This window comes from Hylobates moloch, unplaced genomic scaffold, assembly GCF_009828535.3.
Source record: "Hylobates moloch isolate HMO894 unplaced genomic scaffold, HMol_V3 SCAFFOLD_18, whole genome shotgun sequence".
In the NCBI taxonomy this organism is placed as follows: Eukaryota; Metazoa; Chordata; class Mammalia; order Primates; family Hylobatidae; genus Hylobates; species Hylobates moloch.
In genome coordinates, this window is record NW_026652293.1 from 62,896,215 (window position 1) to 62,915,412 (window position 19,198).

The 19,198-nt window shown below is 41.2% G+C and overlaps 1 protein-coding gene across 3 annotated transcripts in view; it reads left to right on the forward strand.

The window, feature by feature from the left end:
• Positions 1-19,198, forward strand: part of GALNT2 (polypeptide N-acetylgalactosaminyltransferase 2) — a 220,440-nt gene that overhangs the window by 161,048 nt on the left and 40,194 nt on the right. For all 3 annotated transcript variants that reach the window (XM_032137499.2, XM_058430440.1, XM_058430441.1), the window contains 3 exons: positions 13,764-13,862; positions 14,103-14,170; positions 14,410-14,475. In XM_032137499.2, coding sequence (XP_031993390.1) covers positions 13,764-13,862; positions 14,103-14,170; positions 14,410-14,475 — 233 coding nt within the window. The remainder of the gene's footprint in view (positions 1-13,763; positions 13,863-14,102; positions 14,171-14,409; positions 14,476-19,198) is intronic.

A 19,198-nucleotide genomic window follows, 5' to 3' on the forward strand; every position in this document is an offset into this window, starting at 1 on the left:
TCTCTGCAAGCTCCGCCTCCGAGGTTCACGCCATTCTCCTGCCTCAGCCTCCTGAGTAGCTGGGACTACAGGTGTCTGCCACCACGCCCGGCTAATTTTTTGTATTTTTAGTAGAGACGGGGTTTCACCATGTTAGCCAGAATGGTCTCGATCTCCTGACCTCGTGATCTGCCCACCTCGGCCTCCGTGCTTTTCTCTTTAATGCATTCATGTCTGCCTGTTCCCTCTGCTTTCCTCTGCACTCCCCCGCCCCATGAGAGTTGAATGTTGAATGTTTACTTTATGTCTACTTAACTGGTTTCTGAGTGCAGCTTTGGCTGAATCTCATAATACAAAATATAGTGTGATAATTTTGGTTATTTTTAAACCTACTTGTAAATGACCACTATTATTATTTCTCACCACTCTGGAATTCTGTTTTTGGTTTCTTTTTTGGTACATTGCTTATTTAGGAAAGAGTTTCAAAATGGTAAGAAACTGATTTTTTTTTCTTTTTATCTTTTTAAACTTAGGTCATTGGAGATTTTTTTCCCCTCACTTTATTGCTGTGGAGTCAGACGTTACAACTTTATAATTTTACTATTTTGCATATATGGAGGGTTTTACTTTGGGCATGAGATGTAGCTAGCTTTAATTGAGATTTTTGTTCCAAGTGCTATACTAAACAATTTACACGCATTACTCATTTAATTCTCACAGCAACCCTATGAGGCGTAGTACTGTTGTTATTGTTACTAAGATTTGATAGTTAGAGAAACAGAACTTGTCCCATTAACCAGGCTGTGGTGAGGTCTAAACAACAGCCTGCCCCCAGAGGCTGCAATCTTTACTTCTCATTTCTATGAATATTTGATGGGTATTTTTTAAAGGCTAGTAACATCTATACTCATTTCCAATTTCAAATATACATGTTCAACCAACCTGATTGATTACATTCAAAACCTTTGTTATTGACAAAAGCATTTGAAACTCACATTACAGTGCTAGGAGTTTCTGCTTATTTCTAAGCATGAGGGGCTTAGAAGATATATATTCATGGATTATACCCTTATTGACATAAAATTACCCCATTTTATTTGTTTTTCTTTTTTTTTTTTTAATAGAGATGGGCTCTCACTCTGTTGCCCAGGCTGTCCTTGAACAAGTTTTCCTTTTTTTGCCATACATTTTGCTTTGCATAAATGTTAATCTCCTATTTTATTTCACTTACTCTTGATACATTTTTGTATTTTATTGATTTTTTTTCTTTTTTGGATGCCATTTTGTCTTAGGTTTATCGTTTATCTTTTGTAACAGCATATATTTTGATTTTTAAGCCAAACTGATGGTCTAAAGTTTAATAGACTCTTAGCCATTTTTTTTTTTAATTTTATTCATTTACTTTTTTTTGAGACGGAGTCTTACTCTGTCACCCAGGCTGGAGTACAGTGGTGTGATCTCTGCTTACTGCAGCCTCCGCCTCCCAGGTTCAAGCGATTCTCCTGCTTCAGCCTCCCAAGTAGCTGGGACTACAGGCACCTGTCATCACACCGGGCAAATTTTTGTATTTTTAGTAGAGATGGGGTTTCACCATATTGGCCAGGCTGGTCTTGAACTCCTGACCTCAGGTGATCCTCCTGCCTCGGCCTCCCAAAGTGCTGGGATTGTAGGCGTGAGCCACTGTGCCTAGCCGAAAAGTCAGTCTTTTTAACCACAGGCCAAAACAGAGCAATTCAGTGCATCTGAAAAGAGTGGTGCCCTAAAATGTCACCCTCCACAGAACTTAAGCTTTTCTCCTGTCCACTTGGGACAATCAGAACTGCTCAGTGGTCACACAGACTCCATTATCTGGCCCAGGTTTTGTGGGGAGAACTGCAAGAGTAGGGTAGGAAAGAAAACCAACTGCCTGAATAACCCCTAAGAAGGATGCTCTAAAGGAGTCACCACTTTGAGACAGGCAGAGCAGATAAAAATAAAAGCACATCTCTTCATGGAACAATGGAAGTAAAAACTAAACCCTCAGACAGCTTGGAAACCAGAGCTCACGTATCCAAGAGGACAATGGTGGGCACCAGGAGGCAGAGGGAGTTACTGGAGTTACTCTAGCAGGACCAAGTGTGCCACTTGTCCCAGGGGAGTAGCAAGAGGGAAGAAATGGAATGTGCAGTGTTCACATTGTCTGATGAGGAGCGTGAGCCTCCATCCAGAAAAGGCAGCTTGTCCCCTGGCATCAGGAGGAATGAAAGTTTAAAGGACAATAATAATTTAGTCTCTCTGAAATGACTCTAGCCTTAAATGGTGAGTGGGACCTGGCAGCTGAAGTGGAGCCCTTGGAGGGCATGACGAGAGAGTTCAGATGGCTTCATCCAGGGCTGTTATTTTCTCAACTTTCAATAGCTCTTGACTCTTGAAAAGTTTTCAGCTAAAATGTAGTGTCTGTAAAACTGGAGGCAATAAAGGGCAAATGGTGCTCTTTGAATGAAAAAACATTTTTATTCCATCAAACGATGGCTTGCTGAAAGCTTCAAGGGGAAACCTAATGTTTTTCCCCTTCTGTTGGAGAATACTCACGTATTCTGGGCAGCATTTTCTGTGGCCGGTGCCGAAGCGTAGAGTGTTTGGTGAGCGAGGAGCGTGCTTTTAGATTCTCCGCTTGGCCTGAGTGTGTGTGCGTGTTTTTTGCCTCTGGAACCCTTGGCTTTTCAATGGAATTAGAGGACTTCAAAGGGAGTACAGTAAATATGATAGGCTTGAGTTTCCTGTGTCACAGGGAGGATAAACATTTTGTTTTAGAACATGCTTCTGACTCCTATGCATTGCAGAATGCAAAAGCCTGCGGTATTCAAGAAAGCTATTTTAGACAAAGAATTTCAAAGTGAGACAAACCTAAGGTGATTAATGGAGCTTATTCAAATCTCCTGCCGACCAGATTTTTGAGAAGCTTGATTTCACAGAGGTCCTGCAGAGGTTTTTTAATGTCTTAGGATGTGGTTCTGTTTAGTTTTGAAAGACCTCTATAGAAATAAACTCTGTAGCTATTAGGACTAATCAGAAATTAGTGGATTTGGTGGAATATTACGCCATTATCACTGTTTGGAGGATTATTAAGGGCATGTTTTAGTTAAATGAACATTATACAACAGCTAGTGAACTTTTTTCCATTTTCCTTTTTTTGGCTTCCATTTCCAGTTTACATTCTATCCAGTAGCCTGCCTAGACTTTCTATAGACTCCATAGCAACACATCTTGAAAATGTGAAGCTGAGCGTCTTGTTTGGGATGGGCCCTCGTGGAAGTGCCCTGAGGTTGAGAGATCCCCAGCCCAGTTTGGGGTTGGGCTGAGGAGGGCCTGTTTCCAGTGGCCCCTTCTGCCTTGTGGTGGATCCAGACTCCAGCTTGGGCTAGATCTTATTTTCAGCCTGGTCATGTTGGGCCTTATTCCCAGTGGCTTAGCCTTGACTCTCTCTCTGTTAGGCTTCATAGTCATGGTAGACTTTGAGGAACACAGCGTGGGCTGGGCCACTTCATGGGGGTCAGATTGTGGTAGAGAGGGGGAATGGGAAATCAAAATCTGGAGGAGGCAGCGGTTTTTTTTTGTTTTGAATTTTGTTTTTTAATCTCTGTGCTATATGGTCCATACCAGAGTTCCAGGTCTAATTCAGGTTCTCCAGGTGAGTCTAATTATGGCTCCATATTAGAGAACTGTTTCACTAATAACACCTCTCACTTTTCTGTGTGTTTCTTAAAATGAGGTCTAAGAGCAACCTGTATAAGCCTTGCCTTGAGGGGCCTTTTCGAATTCAGATTCCCAGGTATCACCCAGACCTACTTATTCAGAATGGGATGGGAGAAGCAGGCAGGGCCTAGGCATGTTCATTTTCATAAGCTCCATAAATGAGTCTTATGCTCACTAAACTGTAAGAGCTTTGTGATAATCAGAAGTCTGTGGCCTTAAAGCAACTGCCCTTACCACAGAAGCAAATCAGAATCCTGAATGAGGAGCATGTGCCCAGCCTGCGGTTGGCTGTAGCCTGGCTGGAGCCCCAACTTCACAGCAGAGGCATATATGGACATTCTGTGTCCATTCTGTGTCCATGGGCAGCTGCATCAGGCTGCCAGGATGGTCACTGAAACAACAGACCTTCCTGCCCTTTTCTTTCCCTTGAAATGGGAATGGCGTAAACATTTTCTGTGGATGAGGGCAAGGAAACAGAAGGCATTCACCGCCTCTATTGCATCACCAGCTGTGTCCAGAGCCTTAATCCCAGCATCCTGAGGTGCTAACACCCTCCCCCTGCCACCGAATATCTGTATATGAATGGGGAGACGGGCTAGCAAGCGACAGAATCCATTTTAATATATTCCTTTGATTTTTAAAACTTCTGGCCCTGCTGGCTAATTTAATGCCCCCACAGGCTCTCTTGGCTCATCTCACCTGGCTAATGGATGCACATGGAGACTCGCAGACTTTCAGGTGCTGTGTTGGCTGGAGAAAGACAGGTCCAAGTGGCTGCAGGGCTCCCTGGGCTGCTCCATCTTTCCGAACGCATGCGGAGGCAGGTGCCTTGACCTGGCTCAGAGGCAGGGGCCTCGCCACTCTCCTCCCAAAGTTAGGGGAGCCAGTCATCGCACCCGCGGACATTTCTCCCCCTCCCCATTTCACTCACCCATCTCATGGTTGAGAAAACTGCCTGTGTTTCTCCAGCTGTAGAATTTGCTTGGATTTTTAACATTTTTCCTTATGTAGGGTAGCTGAGAGATCACTCCGTGACTGAAGAAGGTGGAAAAAACTGCAGGGTGTAAACCTAAAGAAAGCAGAAGGAAGGAAATAAGGAAAGTAAAAGAAAAAATTAATGAACTAAAAATCCAGTGGAGAGTACTATATAAAGCTTCATCTTTAAAAAATATAAATCTCTAAAAATGCTGATTAACAAAAATAGAGAAGAAACATTAATATTAGGTGTGAAAAAGCAGATGTAACTAAGATCATAAGAAAATTAGAAGTATACTTTTATGCAAATAAATTTGAAACTTACATGAAATTGATAATTTTCTAGGGCAATTTAAGTTACCAAAATCTCTTAAGAAATAAAAAAAAATGAATAAGTGCAAACCATCAAAAGAAATTTTCAGCAATAAAAAATTTGCCTTCTCAAAATTTCGCAAAGCTCAAATGGGTTTGCATAAAACCCAGACTATTTTAGAGAATAGAGAAGGAGGAAAGCTACCCTATTTCCTTCCGCAGTACCTAGCTATGAAACCAGAAAAAGAAAGTATAAGAACAGCAAATTGTTCAATTTATGGTTATAGACTCAGAAAATCCTAAACCAAATACTAGCAAATCGAATACAGCTATAAATATATATCCATATATATATACAGCTATATATCAAATACAGCTATATATATATCCATATCCAAGAACAGTTTATTTTAGGAATGCAAAAATGATTGAATATCAGAAAATAATGTAATATATCTTCTCAGTGAATTAAAGGAGGATAGCTGTAGGTCATATTAATGGATGCAGGAGGGAAAACAGTGAAACTCAGCACTTGTGAGGGAGTTTCCTTCACCTGATGAAAGGCATCTGTAAAACATCTATGGCAAACACAAAGCTTAATGATAAAAATCTACTTGTGTTCAATTTAAAGATAGGATCAAGGCAAGGTTGTTTTTTACCACTTTTAAAAATTGTATATTGTGTTGCAGGCCATAATCACTGCCATCTTAAGAATCACAAGATGTGTAAGGAGTGGAAAGACAGGGACAGAATGTAGATGTATTGATTTGTGGAAAATCTAAGAGAACCTGCAAACTGACTATCAGAACAAATAAGAGAGCGCAGTGAGGTGTTGAATACAGAGTCCACATACAAAAACCGGTATCAGGAATGGCCAATTCAAAAATGTAATAGGAAAAGAGACTCCTTTCACTGTAGCAAGCAGAACTGTTAGATACGGAGGAATAAATGCAACCAAAGATGTGCAAGACTTTCATGGAGAAAATTATAAAACATAACTGAAGGATATTTTAAAATATCCAATATTGTAGAAATATTAATTTTCTTCAAATTAACTCATAAATTCAGTGCAGTGTCATGCGGGGTTTTTTCATGGAACTTGAGCTGATTCTTAAATTCATCAGCAAAAGCAAATGGTCACAAATATCCACTGGTGTCTTGAAGAACATCGCCTAGTAGGGGCCATGAAGAGTTACTGCTGAGCCACATTCATTCAGGCAGCATGGTACAGGTGCAGGGTTACACACATAGATGACCAGAACAGAAACGGATGTAGACATAAATAAGTATTTGGCATGACAGCAGTGGCATTACTAATCAGTGATGAAATAATGAACTATTAAATCATGCTGGGACAATGGATTATCTACACAGAAAAAAAGGAGATTATACATCTCTTTCATCTATATATGAAGGATAGCATGGAACTTGTCTACATCCTTTTCTGTTCTGGTCATCTGTGTGTGTAACCCCGCACCTATACCACGCTGCTTTAATCACTGTGGCTCTGCAGTAACGCTTCATGGTTCCTCAGGCATGTTGCCCTACTATGTGTTGTTCTTCAAGACTCCAGTGGATATTTGTGACCATTTGCTTTTCCTGATAAATTTAATAAGCTCTTCAAGTTCCATGAAAAAACCCTGCATGACACTTCACTGAATTTATGGATTAGTTTGAAGAAAGCTAATATTTCTATAATACTGGGCACTTCTAAATGTCCTTCACTTATGTTTTGTAATTTTCTCCATGATATACATGGATATACATAATCCTTCAATATTCATGAAAGATATATAACCTGTTAAAAGTATTTGTAAAAGTTTAAACATTTGAAAGAAAATTTACAACAACAATATATTAATGACCTTCAGTTAAGAAAGCTTTTCCTAAACATTGTTACCCCAGGGTCACAGTTTGAAAACTCAAAATTCAAAAGTAGGTTTGACAAAAAGCATCATAAACAAAATTAAAGCATCTGCCACAGGGATTTTTGCAGTGCATCTGGTTGACAAAGGATAATGTCCAGAGCATATAAATTCCTACAGCCAAATAGTAGGTAAAACCTAATCAAAAAAATGGACAAAGAACATGAATAGACAGTTAACAGCAGAAACCATCCAGTCAGCTTCTAAGCATATAAGATGATACATGGCCTCTCTAGTAATCAGGTACATGAAAGTTAAAATGATGACTACTTCATACCAATCTGGTTGGCAAAATTTTAAAACATGGTGATACCTAGGGATGGTGAGAATACAGAGCAGTATGATCTCATGCAGGTCTGGGCAGGAGTGACACTAGGTCCAGCCACTTGAGATTAAGATGGCTATGTCAAGTTGAAGAGGTTCATAATGTATGACAAGTAGTCCTACTTGTGGGTAAATAATGCAGAGAAACTTTCTCTGCTGTGTAAAAAGACAGTGTCCACTGCAGCATTGTTTCTAATAGAGAGAATTGATAATCAGCAGAAAAGGGATGACATGTGGTGTGTTCCTCCCTACAGTGGAAAGCAGTGTAGCAGTGAGAGTGAATGAAATAGAGCTGTGTGTGTCTGAACAGATGCACCTCCCAAAAAGTGAAAACAGCAAGTCACAGCACAGTGCCATCCCTGCAAGCTTCGAATAGATGCAGACAAATGCTCGGTATAACTTATGAATACGTACATGGGTAGTTTGTTTAAAATACACATAGTAACAATGAAGCACCAAATTCAAGATAGTGATTGCCCCTGGGGAAGATGAGGATTGAGGTAAGGGCTGTCATTACTACCTGTCATCCTGTCATGTGTCATTTTATTTAAAATTTTTTTAATCAAAGGCCAGTATTGCAAGATATTAAGACTTGGCAAGCAGAGTGGTACATGGATGCTTCTATAATATCTCTAAATTTTATGCATGAAATATTTTACGCACTTAAACACACAGTGATGTCAGTTGCTGCCAAGAGGCCACAGGAGGCTCATTGCCTTGGTGAATTTGTTGCAGTCTAAGACTTGCCCCTCAGCTTTGCAAACCCAGAAACTTTTTTTTTTCTTAGTTTTTTGCCTGCAGATGAAAACTAGATTTGTATCTCAGGGGCAGACTCAGACTCAATTTACAAATTGAATGTATCCAGACTGCCAATATGATAATTTGTAAATACATAGCACAGTAATCAGGACTTTGGAAATACCGCGACCTTGCATGGTCCTCGTGTTGTTTGTCCTGGAGTTTTTCCACGGGAACCTGAGCCACAGCCCAAATGCCTGCTCATAGACACGCAGTTAGACGTAGCTGCTGTGGAGGCCAGCATTTCGGAGCCCCATTGCCAGCAGATTGGCTCCTACACAGGACTCCAGTCCTGATCAGAACACACAACTCCCTTAGAGGGACTCCACTGGAAGTGCCTGCCTGCTTCAGGGAGGAACTGAGCATGCCCCTTAGCCCTGGATACCCAGAAAGTGCCTGCGGAGGCTTGGCATTGTTTATAACTTTCCTTTTTTATTTTTGAAAGTATCTATTCCCCATCTCTTCCGTGATAGAATCCTGTCTTTGTATAGGCATAAACTAATGCTAACTTAATAATCAGTTAAGTTGTGTAGTATTTTCCTTACAAAATCTGAATTACAAGGGCAATTCAGGGAGATGGTGCATATTCATCTAGGAATTTTTCTTTCCCATGACCCTCTGTTTGGTCTTCGTGGCTATCTCATAGGAAGGGTGATCTTACTGTTGGCTACATCCCCTCTCTGGGCCTTGTAGAGGTTCTTGAACTCTCCTTAAAGAGAGTTTATTTAAATATGTTTCTCCATCTTCTCCCACCTTTCCATCTACTGAGCCCTTCTTGCAGGGCTGGGAACCCTTGTCCCTTTAACTGACAGTGTATTCTCTACTTGGAGCCGCTGCTGTGTGTGGACTTGGAAGATGTCTCAGAGCCTGTCTCATCGGCTGCCTCTCCAAGTTGCTAGAGAAAGCTCCACTCTGACCTCCCAGTCACCATTGACACACAGCTGCCAAATGCAGATTATAACCCTGTATTCATTAAAGTGACCTTGACAGTTTTCAGAGTCCTTTTTCACACGTTTTTATTTGGTGTTCCCAATAATCAGGCAAGATTGTAAGGGCCATTTTCACAGATGAGGAGTGATGTTAGTTGTCACACATTACACAGTAACCAAGGTTACCAAGGGCCCTTTGCAAAAACACTAGGTCACGGGGGTGAGGGTGGGGCATGGCCTGCCCGGGATAGAGAAGGAAACCTATTTCTTTATTCCTCCCCACACCGTGAAACAGCCTTCTGTGTTATTCGACAGAAGCTGGAGCTTCCCAGTCCAAAGAGCTTGTGTTTGGTTATTTCATCAATGTCTTGATCAAGCCCAGGTATAACATCTGCCCTAAAGACAGAGTCATTCTTCCACCCTGAGAGACTGTCTATACAATGTGGTTGTTTAGATTCACCAGTTTTTTCCATTTCCAGCTAACCAAGAGTTCAGGTACTGAAAGCCATCTAATCTCAGAGAAATTTAAAGCTAAATAAAGGATTCTTAAAACAGATCTTTACATGTCCAGTTTTTAAAGCCTCCATTTTACTGAACAGGAAGTTTCCAGAGCCTCGGACACTCAAGTGAACTTGAGCCCACAAAGTCAGCCCGAAACCCTGCCCACTCTTCTCAGAGTCACTGCTTCTAGCCTGCGTCGTCTGGTAGAGCAAACCTTACTGCACACTGTTCCTGCTGCTGACTTCAAATAAACTACAGTTTCTACTCAATTCCCAAAGAAAGCTCAAGTATGAAAGTGCCCCTGGCAGCCAGCTCCCCTGTTGAGTTACTATATTGGGTGTTCTTTCACTAGCTCTGGAGTAGTGAAGACTGGTTGGCAGGGATATGGCTCTTTAAATACAAAATTTATTCTTTTTCTTTTTAAAGACATTTTTCAAGCCGACCCCACCTTCTTGGCTCAATGTGAGGACTTATTATCTAAATTCATATACATACACACTCACTCTAACTCTGAGATGTAAAATACTTCTTAGTTTTTACTTTTTATCTCTCTTTGCCTTAAAAATGGGATCCCTCTTAAGTTTCCTGAATGCCAGTTCCTAGCAAAAATGGATGCCTTATGAATATGTAGATGAATTTTAATAAAATGATACGAATGCAGCAGCTCTGCGTGTTCTGAAAAACGTTTCCAGAGCCCCGTGAGACTTCCAAATGCTCCTGGAAGATGAGGCTTCCTGCAGAGAAAAGGAAAACGAGAGAATAGGGTGTGATTGGATCGGTTCCGTTTACTATGATTTAGCATGAAAAAATGCTGCCTTATGTCTCTTTTTAAATTCTCCTATAGCTGCATAAGCCCATGTTCAGTAAGTCATTCAACCTAGGTCTGCTCAGCTCAGCAATTCCCGCTGTTTTAAGTGGGTCCTAATTGCAGAGGATAGCTGTCTCCTAATGCGGAGGCCTTATTTCATTAGCATTACAGATTGAGTTCTTGGGAAGGACATTCTTTGGTAATTTGTTTACAGTTGAAGTCTTGCAGATTCTCACTTCCTTAATCTAACAATCTGCTAATTCTTAAAATTTGAAAAAAGAAAGAAAAACCAACCTATCAGTCTACTTGTCAGGAAAGACTTAACTGTCAGGAGCTCTAATGAGGTATGATATTAATTCCTGACTGCATTTTCCCCCCAGACAACGGTGAACAGTTTCCCCCAAAAAACTAGTATATTATGCAATTTCTCATGATTAATTAAAACAATAACTATAATAAAAGAAGCCCATTTTGTGATTCTGACCTAATTGCTTTTTAATTGCACTGCTTTTCATGTTTATTTTCAAAATTCGCTTCTCTGAAGTAGTCACGAGGGAAAACGAGTGTCTGTTGAACACTTTCTCTGAAGGTACAGCCATTCCTGTGGAATTGCTGGTCATTGTTTGGCAGCTGCTAGACCATCCACTTCAGTTCTTAACTCCTTAAATGTTTTTAGCGATGGCTGAGTTCCAAATATATATATTTTTAATCTGTCTCCTTTGTCCACTGATTTCCCATCTGAGATATTATCTCTAATTTTGGGGGCAGATAATTCATGGCTCTGATAAACAATATTAAGAGCTACAGTGGGCTTATATTAGGGCAAGGCACAGTGGCTCACGCCTGTAATCCCAACACTTTGGGAGGCCGAGGCAGGCAGATCACGAGGTCAGAAGTTCGAGACCAGCCTGGCCAACATGGCAAAAACCCGTCTCTACTAAAAATACAAAAATTAGCCAGGCATGGTGATGGGCGCCTGTAGTCCCAGCTACTCGGGAGGCTGAGGTAGGAGAATCGCTGGAACCCGGGAGGCGGAGGTTGCAGTGATCCGAAATTGTGCCTCTGCACTCCAGCCTGGGTGAAAAGAGCAAGACTCCATCTCAAAAAAAAAAAAAAAAAAATTTTTTTTTTAATGTGTTGGTTCCCTGGAAAGCAGAAGAGTTAAGGGAATGTTTCACTCCCCATCTGAAGGTTTGAATCTTTATGTCAACTGAAATAAACTAACAATAGATTAATAAATTTGTTATTAATGTGCAAATGTGCACAGGAGCCACACAAAATATGAGACTCAAAGAAGGGCCAGATGGTTGAAGCTTAAATACTCTCTGCATAGGGGAGAGGCAAATGAGGGATGTAGGCAATTTTAGAAGAGTAAATGATGTTTAGGGGAGATGATTAGGATGGAAATGCAGACAATAGCCTGGAACAAATTTCCTCCAGGGTCTCAGGGAGGTGGTGACAAGTTATGGGAAGGTGAGGGGCAGAACTCTATTGTGAACAGAGGTTATTTTATCATGCAGATAAATCAGGTGACAGCCTTTAGAAGAATAATTGAAAGAATAAGTGAAAAGTCTCTCCAAGAGTAGGGTCTTGGTGTGGGCTTTTAGTTTCTTCTGCTATATGAGTTAATCTCTGGCTAACGTAGATTCCAGAGAGGGGGTCCAAGACAATTGCACATCTTCTGGATGAACTTCCCTCAGTCAGATAAGAGAACTTGAGACAAAGTCCCTCCCTGTGCTTCTGAAGGGAAGTTGGAGGGGTTGGGGAGGAGAAGGTCAGAGAGAGACCTTGGTTCTGAGGCTTATTTCTGAGGTCTGTGAATCTCCTTCGTTCAAAGCACTCAGCATGCCAAAGCAATATAATTTGGGGTATCATTTTCTGAGCCCCAACAAAGATTTTCTGCTGCTTCAATTCTGGTGGCAGTATGTTTAACTGCTAGAGTTGCAGGAACATTGTGCAGATAATAAATGCCAGCATGGAGGAAACCTTGGCATGGGACAGACAAACAGGCCCCTCTTGCCACCTCACAGGCAAGACTGTTCATCCTCAAGACCACAGGGCATCAACATCACCATTTAAGAACTGTTTTTCTGAAACCAAAGCCTGTTTTCCAAGCTGGTATCAGTAGTATTACCAATTTAGTAACTCTGAATGCAGTCAAACCAGAAATTAAGTGTTTCCAGAAGTCCTCACGGGCTGTCAGTCCTGCCCAGGTGTGTTGTTCTCTCAGGATTCCCTGGGAACATTGCTCTTTACTAGGATGCTCTTCAAGTCTGTAGACCCTGCTTTGAAGGGTTCCTCCTGATGGGTTCTGCTGAGCCCGGTAAACCTTTACTGCTTATTTCTAGTGTATGATACTTTAGCATCTTCCACCTATAGCTATCAGCTGTTTTTTTAAATAGCTATTCTGGCTGAGCACAGTGGCTCATGCCGGTAATCCTAGCACTTTAGAAAGCTGAGGTGGGAGGATTGCTTGAAGCCAGGATTTCGAGACCAGCCTGGGCAACAGAGTGAGACCCCCATCTCTACAAAAAATCAAAAAAATAGCTGGATGTGGTGGCAATCCCAGCTACTTGGGAGGCTGAGGTAGGAGCATCACTTGAACCCAGGAGTTCAAGGCTGCAGGGAGCTATGAACATGCCACTGCACTCTGGGATGGGTGACAGAGTTGGACCCTGTCTCAAAAAAAAAAAAAAAAAAAGCTACTTACTGTTCTTCTGGTCTTGTGTCTGTCTGTAGAGCTCAAATTTGAGAGGTGCCATGTTGAAATCTGCCCCTGCTTTGTAGGTCTGGCCTCCGAATCAGCTTCTGTGCAGAGGTGATCCCAGGGTTCTTCCCTACTGCTGGAAGAGGAGAGCTCAGGCAGGCTGAGGGTCCCATTGACTGTACCCTCACTCCATCTCCCCATCTTCATCTCACCACTGCCCTTTGGGGTATTTGGGGATGGCCTTCCAGGGCAAGGGACATGCATCCCTGCTGTCCCAGGAAGAGAAAACCTCCAGTGGGTCTGCTGTTCATGGTGAGAGCCAAGTTCCAAATATCACCGGAGTACCACATGTTTGTTGTAGGCAATGTAGAAAACAAGAAAAGAGCAGTGGCGCACAATTGGTTCTGCCCTTCAGAAATTACGACTGCAAATTGTGAAAAGCGCATCTCTAGAGGTGTATCTGCTTGAGAGTAGAAATGGGATTTCACTGTTTTAAAACACTTCTTTTTAACGTGTTAGAAAGATGTTCTCAATATGTTACTTTTTGCCGAAATTGTTCATCTCTCAGAACGTAACTCCGGTTGTGTTTTTCTGTTTCCTTATGTCCCGTTGGCAGTTCATCTCAGAACAGGCCAGGAACTTCTGCAGATAACAAGTTAATCATAGCATGTCCATCCCAGTTGGTCGGTCTGCCTGTTCTCTCAAGGGCTAAGCAAGCTGTGGCTGCTCTGGGGGTCATTGTTCAGAGGACCATCTTTCTCTTCCTGCAGGTGTCAGCGGAAGCAGTGGCGGGTGGATCTGCCGGCCACCAGCGTGGTGATCACGTTTCACAATGAAGCCAGGTCAGCCCTGCTGAGGACCGTGGTCAGGTGAGGCCAGAAGATGCATTACCTGTCGGAGGTGTTAAGACATTAGCTGTGTCCCAGGCACAGTCAGACCAGGGCTGTCAGTGGGGGCTGCAGACAGGGTCTCCCAACTGCTCAGCACAGGGCGTGGTGTGTAGTTCCTCCAACCAAGGGTTAGGACCAACATATGAGAATTTTCTACCCCAGGCTAAAAGTTTATACCCCTTAAAGATCTATAAACTTTATCTTCTTGTCTTTTCTTAGCGTGCTTAAGAAAAGCCCGCCCCATCTCATAAAAGAAATCATCTTGGTGGATGACTACAGCAATGATCGTGAGTACCGACACTGATTTTATCCCTGTGTCTGGCTCTTCTCTGGGCACCAGTCTTCCTGTAGTGGGGGTGCTAATGAGGCGTGAACAAGCCAGAAATCAGATTCACAGAAAGAAGAGGTGCCTCTGTGATGCCCCAAGGAGATAATCGGCCCTTAGATGATTGAGAATGCTATGGTTGAATGCAAAGCCCTTTATGAACTCCAGGTTCAAAATGCTCTGCTTCTTTTCTTCTCCTAGCTGAGGACGGGGCTCTCTTGGGGAAAATTGAGAAAGTGCGAGTTCTTAGAAATGATCGACGAGAAGGTAAGATTCTTCTTAATTCAGTACCAAGACAGTTGAGTTCTGACTTTTCCTGTAATAACATAAAGAAGTGCTTTAGCTCAAAGAGCAATTAATTGTCTAGCTTTTTTTCTGTCTCCCTCTACCAGAGCCACTTGGGAGACTTCTCCCAGCAAACACAGGAAAGACATTAAAAGCTTGACTAATTGAAATTATTTGTATGTTAGAGCAAGATCAAATTACATTTTTATTTATGTGTTTAGAAAATTGGCTTCTTTCTTTCACAACCTAGGAAGTCTTATCAGTCCCTTGAATACAAAAGTTTAGAAGAAAAACAAAGATTTAGCAATAAGAAGTTGAATGACTCCATGCTCCAGGCATCTGATAAAATAAACAGGATTCAAGTTTGACAGCCTGCTGAAGGTGAACCATCCAAAATGGGGAGAGAGTACTGCAATTATATGCTCATGCGATTTTGCAAATGCCAACCTCGGAACCTTTTGTCAGGCTTATCTGTGCTGCAGCTGAGCTCATGAAGACTATTTTATTGGCAGTTAGAAGAGAGGCTGTAAAGGAGGAAAGTAGTACACTGGAGTGTCTGGGAAGGAAGTTGCAATCACATTGTAATTAACATCCAGTGTGTCAGTGCTGTTAGAGACCCTGATGACTGCATTGTTAGGCTCCTCTGTGGTCGGGAGAATTCTTTCAGTATAGGAAAATCACAGAGCTTTGGAACCGATGCCACATTTGCTATTTAAGTCTGACTGTTGATCCAGGGGTGGTGATTGTATTTCTCCATCAGTGTAAAACTCTTTCTTCTCTTTACGTATGCACTCCAGCTGGAGTCAAGGAGTGAAATTTTTCTTACCAGGAATCTTATTGGCCAATAGAGTGATTGAGCTTGTTAGAACAACATCATATTTTAACCAACTAGGGTCATCAACCTAGACATTCAAGATCCATGAACAGTGGGATAAGCCTTGTCTTCTAAACACATCAGTCCACCAAGCCTGGAATAAACCAAAAAGGGGGCAATTTGCTATCCCCTAAACAACTTTCAAAATAACTTTATGAATTTAAACCCAAAGTATCTGCCATCCTACCCCATCACGATCTGGCACAGGTTTTGAAAAAAAGGAGAAGTCGGGAAGGAGGAAGAGAGATAGTGTTGGCACTGTAAATCACTTACAAGCCTTACCTAACAGTGTCTTTGTCTTTAAGCTGCTTAGAAATCAGAACAATGCTTCTCAGTATTAACTTTCCACTAGAATGTTCATTTGGGTTGAACCTGTACTGATATGTTGTTTTGGGGAAGGCATGAGAAAGGTGGGTTGGGAGAAGCCAGATTATGGAAAGCCTCTGTGGAACAGCTGAAGTCTGTAGCAATTGAATGAGAAAATATGTGCACACTTGCACACACACTCATGTATGTATGTACCCGTGTGTGTGTATAAGATCCCATCTATGTAAGCATACACACAAAGTGCTTGTAGTGATGCTACTAGATGACAAAGTAAATTTTTTTTTTTTTTTGAGACGGAGTCTCACTGTGTCGCCCAGGCTGGAGTGCAGTGGCGCGATCTCAGCTCACTGCAAGCTCCGCCTCCTGGGTTCACGCCATTCTCCTGCCTCAGCCTCTCCGAGTAGCTGGGACCACAGGCGCCCGCCACCACGCCCGGCTAATTTTTTTTTTTTTTTTATATTTTCAGTAGAGACAGGGTTTCACCGTGGTCTCGATCTCCTGACCTCGTGATCCGCCCGCCTCGGCCTCTCAAAGTGCTGGGATTACAAGCGTGAGCCACCGCGCCCGGCCGACAAAGTAAATTAATTGCCTAAAATATTATGGTAGTGAAAGAGCAGTCTTAGGATCAATCTTCTGTGGATTTTATTGTGCATTGATTCTTAACCTAACAATTTATTAGAAGCACCTGGGGAATTTAGGACTATGTCTTGCCCTCATTCACAATTAAATAGAAATTTTTGGATTTCTGTGGGTGGGGTGTGGGCAGCTGCACTTTTAAAAGCTGCTAAAATGATGCCGATGTACAGTGGACGTTGAGAGCCTAGTACTTTCATTTTACAGATGGAAATACTAAATCTAAAGAGGTTAGGTGGCTTTCTCAAGGCCCTACAGCTATTTAATGACAATAGTAGGACCAAAACCATGTTAATAATGAGTTAAATCTTTTCCTCTGCATTTGTGGAGATAATCAAGTGGTATTTCTTTTTTAATCTGTTAATATGGTGAAATACATTGGTTGATTTTCAGATGTTAAACCAGCTTTGCATTCCTAATATAAGCCCCAGTTGGTCATGATACAGTATCCTTTTCATATATTTTTGTTAAGGATTTTTATACCTGTGTTCATGGGAAACATTGGTCTGTAATTTTCTTAAAATGTATTTTTCCAGTTTTGGCATTACGGTTTACTAGCCTTATAAAACAAGATGGAAAGTGTTCCCTTCTATTTTGTTTTCTAAAAGAGTTTGTAAAATATTTTAATTATTTCTTTTTTAAATGTTTAATAGAATTAACCAGTCTGGACCAGGAATTTTCTTTATGGAAAGATTTTTGATAACTAATTCAATCTTTTTAATGGATATAGGCCTATTCAGATCTGCTGTTTCTTTTGTGTCTGTTTTGGTAATTGTCTTTCAAGAAATTTTGTATTTCATCAACGTTTTTATATTTATTGGCACAAAGTTGCTTATGATATTGTCTCTTTTTTTACTGTTTGTCGGATTAGTATTACTATTTTATTGATTTTGGTAATTTATATCTTATTTTCTTTATCTGTCTGCTGTTCATCGACTCTGTTCATCTTTTAAAAGAACCAATATTTGGCTTTTGTATTAGTCAGGATTCTCCAAAAGGACAGAACTAATAGGGTAGATGTATATATAAACGGGAGTTTATTAAGGAATATTGGCTCACACAATCACAAGGTGAAGCCCCACGATAGGCCATCTGCAGCTGAGGAGCAAGGAAGCCAGTCCAAGTCCCAAAACCTCAAAAATGGGGAAGCTGACAGTGCAGCCTTCAGTCTGTGGTTGAATGTCCAATAGTCCCAAAGCTGAAGAACTTGGAGTTCTTCAAGCATGTTCAAGGGCAGGAAGCATTCAGCATGGAAGAAAGATGTAGGCCGGGGGAGACCCAGCCAGTCCAGTCTCTCGACGTCCTTCTGTCTGCTTTATTCTGGCCGTGCTGGCAGCTGATTAGATGGTGCCCACCCAGACTGAGGGTAGTTCATTTACGTGTGGTGTAATCATTGGTGTGATTGGGTTCGGGTCTGCTCTTCGGCTGTTTCTTCTCTATTTGTACCATGTGCATTTTGCTTTTTGTAACTGTGTTCCTGCTTTCTTGCCTTCTTTTGGATTCACTGATATTTTTAGTATTCCTTTTGAATTATTCTTGTAGCTTTTCAGCAGTACTTTTCATGTACGCACAGTTGCTCTGAGAATTACAACATACAGCTTTAACTTACGACAGTCTGCTTGAGTCAACATCATACCACTTTAAATTTAAGAATTTTACAATAGTTAAATTGCATTTCCATTTCCCTTCCTATGTACTGTCGTTATCATGTTTTTCTTCTACATACATCTTAAACCCCACAATACAGTGTTACATTTTTACTTCAAATAGTATCTATTAAATAAAGAGAAGAATATGTGGATATGTTAAGCTTATCCTCATATTTTCCATTTGTAGTATTTTTGTTTCTTTCCATAGATTGGAGTTTTTATTTAGCCCAAATAATTTTCTTTAGAATTTTTTCTCATAGGCAACACAATCTCAGGTTTTATCTGAGAATTTTTTTCTCCTTTGTTATTGGAGGCTATTTTCTCTCAGTGGAATCTGAGTTGACAATTAATTTTTCTTTCAGCACTTTAAAGGTTTCACTCCAGGCGGGGCGCGGTGGCTCATGCCTGTAATCCCAGCACTTTGGGAGGCCCAGGCGGGCGAATCACGAGGTCGGGAGTTTGAGACCAGCCTGGCCAACATGGTGAAACCCCGTCTTTACTAAAAATACAAAATTTAGCCAGGCGTGGTGGCATACGCCTATAGTCCCAGCTACTTGGGAGACTGAGGCAGAAGAATTGCTTGAACCTGGGAGGCGGAGATTGCAGTGAGCCGATATCGTGCCACTGCACTCCAGCTTGAGTGACAGGGTGAGACTCCGTCTCAGAAAATTCATACTGTTGTTCCTTTGTATGTTATGGGTCATTTCCTCTGGCTGCTTTTCAGGTTGTCTCTATATCTGTTTTTTTTTTTTAAGCAATTTGATTATGATGTGCCTAGATTTAGTTTTCTTTATATTTATCCTGCTTCAAGTTTGCTGATGTAAATTGAATATGTAAGATGATGTTTTCCACAAGTTATGGAAATGACTGGCCTTTTATTTCTTCATGTATTTTTTTCTGACTCATTCTTGATCTTCAGTTGCATATATGTTATACCACTTGATATTGTCCTATAGATCACTAGACTTTTTCCCCCTTAATTTTTTCTCTGTCCACCAGATGGATCTATTTCTGTTGTTCCATCTTCAAGTTCACTAGTCATTCTGCCATTTCCGTTTTGCTATTAAGACCAGTCAGTGGATTTTTCATTTCGGATAATTTCATTTTTAAGTTCTGGAATACTCATTTGATTCTTTTTTACAGTTTTTATTTCTTTGCTCAGATTCCCCACCCATTCACTCATTACAATTGTTGCCTTTGAGTTATTAAACATATTTATAAT